Source organism: Hemicordylus capensis, chromosome 1, assembly GCF_027244095.1.
Source record: "Hemicordylus capensis ecotype Gifberg chromosome 1, rHemCap1.1.pri, whole genome shotgun sequence".
NCBI lineage: Eukaryota > Metazoa > Chordata > Lepidosauria > Squamata > Cordylidae > Hemicordylus > Hemicordylus capensis.
In genome coordinates, this window is record NC_069657.1 from 436,279,563 (window position 1) to 436,286,002 (window position 6,440).

A 6,440-nucleotide genomic window follows, 5' to 3' on the forward strand; every position below is an offset into this window, starting at 1 on the left:
CCTTTGTGTGCAGTTAGATTCTTCCTTTCACAGTTTGAAGCAAACTGTAGTTTCTTGTATTTTGACAGAATGAGAAACTGCAGTTTGGTACCATATATTGTCTTTTTATTTTAGGACTGCAACAGAAAACTCGTTGATCATCATTGATGAGCTGGGGAGAGGAACATCTACCTACGATGGGTTTGGATTGGCATGGGCTATTTCAGAATATATTGCCACCAAAATCAGAGCCTTCTGTATGTTTGCCACTCATTTTCATGAACTGACGGTTCTCGCTGACCAGGTTTCCTGTGTGAATAATTTGCATGTTACAGCACTGACCACTGAGGAGACCCTGACTATGCTGTATCGTGTGAAAAAAGGTGAGATATGCCACAGAGCACAGAGGGCACCCATCTGTGTTCTAACTGTACAATGGACACACTGTTCCGCCACAAATTTGAATGGTTGGTTGCCTCAGACAGCTTCTTGTATATTGCAGGCTTGCATTTCATCCAAGAGAAGAAGAGCGCAAAGGAGTCCGTGCTGGGGGTTAGGGTTTGCAGCTGGGAGGGTGAAGAAAATGTGGAGATGCCAGCAAAGGTGCCACCTGCGCCCCCCCCTGCCCCCACACACGTTGACTGCTTTGCGCTCTGCTTTTCCCTCCTCGCCTTTGTTACAGCATCCTAAGGTTAAGTGGGATTTCTCTTCTAGTGTGTTAACAGTTAGTGGAGAGGCCATAGGAAGGCAAGTAGGTGACAGGGCCACAAAGAAGTTGCCTGGACCGAATAAGCAGCTTCACCTGTCCAGCAGAGAATCAGCTGGGGCTTTAAAGATTTAAGGCAGCATTGAAAGGCATTTAATTCCCAGGAGGGTGGGCAGAGTGAGAGTACATGTGGGGAGGGGGAGAGGAGGATTGAGCAGGTGGGAACATAAGAACAGCCCTGCTGGATCAGGCCCAAGGCCCATCTAGTCCAGCATCCTGTTTCGCACAGTGGCCCACCAGATGCCGCTGGAAGCCACAGACAGGAGTTTAGGGCATGCCCTCCCTCCTGCCATTACTCCCCTGCAACTGGTACTCAGAGGCATCCTGCCTTTGAGGCTGGAGGTGGCCCACAGCCCTCCGACTAGTAGCCATTGATAGACCTCTCCTCCATGAAGTCATCCAAACCCCTCTTAAAGCCATCCAGGTTGTTGGCTGTCACCACATCATGTGGCAGAGAGTTCCACAAGTGGATCACGCGTTGTGTGAAAAAGTACTTCCGTTTGTTGGTCCTAGACCTCCTGGCAATCAATTTCATGGAGTGACCCCTGGTTCTAGTGTTGTGTGAGAGGGAAAAGAATTTCTCTCTCTCCACTTTCTCCACACCATGCATGATTTTATAGACCTCTATCATGTCTCCCCGCAGTCGTCTTTTTTCTAAACTAAAAAGCCCCAGGTGTTGTAGTCTTGCCTCATAAGAAAGGTGCTCTAGGCCCCTGATCATCTTCGTTGCCCTCTTCTGTACCTTCTCCAGTTCAACAATGTCCTTTTTAAGATGTGGTGACCAGAATTGTACGCAGTACTCCAAGTGTGGTCGCACCATAGTTTTGTATAAGGGCATTATAATGTTAGCCATTTTATTTTCAATCCCCTTTCTAATGATCCCTAGCATGGAATTTGCCTTTTTAACAGCTGCCACACATTGAGTCGACACTTTCAATGAGCTGTCCACCATGACCCCATGATCCCTCTCCTGGTCCGTCACCGACAGCTCGGATCCCATCAGCATATACCTTGAAGTTGGGGGTTTTCGTCCCAATGTGTACACTTGCTAATATTGAACCGCATTTGCCATTTTGTCGCCCACTCCCCCAGTTTGGAGAGATCCTTTTGGAGCTGCTCACAATCCGTTTTGGATTTCACTACCCGGAAGAGTTTGGTATCATCTGCAAATTTGGCCACATCGCTGCTTACCCCTGCTTCTAGATCATTTATGAATCAATTAAAAAGCACCCGTCCCAGTACAGATCAATGGGGGACCCCATTTCTTACTACCCTCCATTGTGAAAACTCTCCATTTATACCTACCCTCTGTTTCCTGTCTTTCAACCAGTTAGCAATCCACACATGTACTTGTCCCCTTATCCCATGACCGCTAAGTTTCCTCAGGAGTCTTTGTTGAGGAACTTTGTCAAAAGCTTTTTGGAAGTCCAGGTAGACTATGTCAACTGGATCACCTTGATCCACACACTCGTTGACACTCTCAAAGAAGTCCAAAAGGTTGGTGAGGCAAGATTACCTTTGTGGAAGCTATGCTGGCTCACTCCCAGCAGGGCCTGTTCTTTGTGCTTTACAATTTTATCCTTGAGGATGCTTTCCATCAATTTGCCTGGAACGGACGTTAGGCTAACCAGCCTGTAATTTCCCAGATCGCCCCTGGATCCCTTCTTGAAAATCAGTGTTACATTTGCTACTCTCCAGTCCTCTGGTACAGAGCCCGATTTCAGGGATAAGTTAAATATTTTAGCAAGGAGGTTGGCAATTTCACATTTGAGTTCTTTGAGGACTCTTGGGTGGATGCCATCCGGCCCTGGTGATTTGTTAGCTTTCAGTTTTTCCAGACAGTTTAGAACATCATCTAAACATAATCATCTAGGGAGGCAGGCAAAGGGGGAAGAACGTAAGAAGCCAGGCTGTGCTTTAGTTTTTAAATGGCCAACCTCTTCCCAGCTGAGAAGCGGTGCATGTTGGTCATTTTCAGGGTTTTTACATTACTGTAAAAGGTACATTCCAAACCCCATGTATGAGCAGGCCTTGCTGCTTCTCAGGAACGCCTATGAAGCAAACCCCACCTTCAGGTTACGTTTTGGTTTTACATATTGCAGTTTCGTTTGGGATACTTCCATGGAATGTTACCCTTGTGATATTCAAATATTTATTGGATTGTAGCATGGGATGCACAGGTCACGTTTTCCCTGCTGAGAATTTAAACCAGCGATGCTTCTTCCAGGGGCTTGTGATCAGAGTTTCGGTATCCACATAGCAGAACTTGCTGCCTTCCCGAAACATGTAATAGAGAGTGCGAAGGCAAAGGCGCTGGAGTTAGAAGAGTTCCAGAACATCAGAAAGCCCCAAGAGGATGATGAGGAGCCAGCGGCCAAGAGATGCTACAAAGAGAAGCAGGTTTGTTAACCTCTGTTTTATTTTTAAAATGTTTCCTCCACTTCATTGCTGAAGAGGGCTCATGATGTCAGTTTTAAAACTTTCATATCGTAAAACTAAAAGCAAATATGAAAATGGTGAACATAAAACCTTATAGGAGCAGTGCCACCAAAATCGAAGCATATTCCTCCTTCCATTGAACGAAATACCCTCTAGAATGAATGGACCTTACAGAAGCATCTAAAGGTCAGGAGGGAGAGACACTGATGAATTCCTTGGAAGAAGTCATTGCCCAGAGACAGGGCAATAACTTGGAGCAGGGGCTTAATTTATTGTGGTTGGGGATGATGGGAGTTGTAGTTCAGCTACATATGGAGTACATAGGAACATAGGAAGCTGCCTTATACTGAGTCAGACCATTGGTCTATCTAGCTTAGTGTTATCTTCACAGACTGACAGCAGCTTCTCCCAAGGTTGAAGTCAGGAATCTCTCTCAGCCCTATCTTGGAGAAGCCAGGGAGGGAACTTGAAACCTTCTGCTCTTCCCAGAGCAGCTCCATCCCCTAAGAGGAATGTCTTAGAGTGCTCACACTTCCAGTCTCCCTTTCACATGCAACCAGGGTGGACTCTGCTTAGCTAAGGGGACAAGTCATGCTTGCTACCACAAGACCAGTTCTCCTCTCCAAGGAGAGTACCTTGTGTACCTCAAGTTGGAAGCCCCTCACTTAGAGAGTCCTGTTTTGGTTTCACCACCCAAAAGGAAGGTATCTGGAGAAGGGTTCTCGGTGAAGATCTTGAAAGGAAGGTGGATTCATATAGGGAGAGGTGTTCCTAAAATACATATTAATGTATTTTACATGTCAATCCCTGCTAATTGAAGGATTAATCTGTAATACGTATAGTACTGCATTTTTCTCAGTGCTGGGAGGGCTGCTTAAGAGAGACGGAGCCCTTTCTTGGGGGCTCTGTAGAGCAACCGCTGGGAAGGGCTTCACTTCTTAGCACTTTGTGTACACCATCCAAGATGGTGTAGGGGCTCAAGACGGCTCTTTTGCTTAAAGGAGGTCCCCTTGCTCTGGGCAAGGTGCAGCCCTTTATGGTGAGTGTGTCTCCACATGGTGCCGTGCTGAAGCTTTACACAAGGCCCAATAAAGGAGAGGAGAACTGGTCTTGAGGTAGCAAGCATGAATTCTCCCCCTTGCTAAGCAGGGTCTGCTCTGGTTTGCACTTGAATGGGAGACTAGATGTGTGAGCACAGTAAGATATTCCCCTGAGGGTATGGGGCCTCTCTGGGGACAGTGCCTGCTTGCATGCAGAAGGTTCCAAGTTCCCTCCCTGGCATCTCCAGGATAGGGCTGAGAGAGATCCCTGCCTGCAATCTTGGAGCTGCCAGTCTGTGCAAACAATACTGAGTGAGATGGACCAATGGTATGACTCGGTATATAGCAGCACTCTATGTCCCTGTTAATCAGGGAGTTCCATGTAGGATTGATGGGGGTTGCCACTGGCTCCTGGAGAACACTGAATGAAGAACACTGAACATAAAAAAGTCCGTCTTTAAGGTGATAGACTCAACAAGACTCTTTTCTGCTCTTTATTGCAGCAGATTGACATGGCTACCTCTCTCTGGAATTTAATTCCATTAAACATTCTTCATGATGCTTACATCTTTTAGCAAACATCATCTAGATAGTGCAGCTATTGTTGAAAGGTGTGGCATCAGCCTAGCTGCACAATTTAAAGAAGAAATTTAGAGGCCTAAAAGGATTAAACCTCAAATGCGCTCTGAGTGAGCTTTGCAAGCCAAGGCTGTTTCAGTAAGAGAAAAACCATCACCTTGGGAAACTGCTAATCTAGCAGCTTTTGTTCATTGACCAATATTTCATCATAAAGCAGGGGGCCACCGTATGAAAAGTGCTCATTGATTCAGTAAACTAAATTTCCTGTGCTTGGGAAAGTTGCCTCCGGGAGGACAAAGCGGTATCAGTCTTCTAATAAGCTGTTTCCCATGTGAATTGAAATTCAGTGGTTGATGTATCCTTCAAAGAGTCTAAGAGGGCACAAATCAGGGCTGAGTATCAATTTCTTTTTTCTTTTCAGGAAGGTGAGAACATCATCCAGGATTTCCTTTCTAAAGTGAAAGCGATGCCATTGAAAGACATGTCTGAAGAGGACATCAGAGCCAGACTGAAGCAGCTTAAGGATGAAGTGTTGGCGAAAAACAACAGCTTTGTGAATGAAATAATTTCCCAAATAAAAGTTACTTCATGATATGGGAAAGCTAGATGAGAAGACTGCTATAACATTTTTCACTTGGAAGAACACATTGGATATGTAGTCATTGTTCTTCCCTGTCATGTTTAATAAGACAAAATGCAATATAATTGCACTGCAAATTTCCCAATTCCTGTAGCTGACACCCAAGAAAATGGAAATTTGCAGCAGAATGTCAGATTTTTTTTAAAAAAGTATTATTATTTTTGCCATACTAAATCTTACAGAAATGAGCCAGCTCATTTGCTGGCTTTAGTTGTGACCTCAACAAAAATAGTGACTATTTTCTTGTTTACTGGGTGTGGGCATCTGATAATGTAGTTGTAGTAGTAGTAATAGTGGTAATAATGCTTTGTAATATTTTGCTCTAGTGCTCTACTCATTAAAAAAAAAAACCTTCTGCATCGGTATAGTCATGCAGTATAGGTATTGGTTATGCCAACTAAAAGGATTCTGCTTTATGACTTGGCTTGGAATAATTCCTTTCTTATTGTGGTATCAAGAGCATTAATCTCCCAGAAACAAAGACAGTTTATAGATAGAAATTCTTGGGCACTTCCTAACAAGGATAGGCAGTCTTTTGTTGGATGGCCCCAGCAAAAAAATGTGTAACTGGACATGCCAGCCAAACAGGTTTGTGATTTACACTTTGGGAATCTCCCCTCCGACTCTTTCTTTCAGATTCAGTAAACCTCTTTTTGAATCTCCATGGAGAACATTCCCCAGATAAATCCCCTGATTGCTGTTTTGTTTACTAAAATAAGCTAATTTCCCATGACTGTTTTCTGTACAAGTCTATTAAAAATTATTATTATATGGGTGTCACTTGACTGTATGGCCGCTTCTCCAGTCTATTGGTTCAGAGCTTTATTGCTGAGTCAAAAGGATAGTAAGTTTACCCAGAAAAGTAGCTACGCTGTGGCACAAGACGATTCCATGCTGACATTGTGGAGGTTGTGTGGATTGCAGGGCCCAAGCTGGCCCCACAACTGCCTGGTCCAAATAAGTAAATTGTGGTGCATGTGAGAGACAGTCCTGGGAC

General features: G+C 44.6%; 1 protein-coding gene across 4 annotated transcripts in view; it reads left to right on the forward strand.

The window, feature by feature from the left end:
• The window catches only part of MSH2 (mutS homolog 2), an 88,375-nt gene extending 82,163 nt beyond the window's left edge, over positions 1-6,212 (forward strand). For all 4 annotated transcript variants that reach the window (XM_053243687.1, XM_053243696.1, XM_053243677.1 and 1 more), the window contains 3 exons: positions 115-362; positions 2,973-3,145; positions 5,225-6,212. In XM_053243687.1, coding sequence (XP_053099662.1) covers positions 115-362; positions 2,973-3,145; positions 5,225-5,395 — 592 coding nt within the window. In that variant the 3' untranslated portion in view covers positions 5,396-6,212. The remainder of the gene's footprint in view (positions 1-114; positions 363-2,972; positions 3,146-5,224) is intronic.
• The last annotated feature ends 228 nt before the right edge of the window (positions 6,213-6,440 follow it).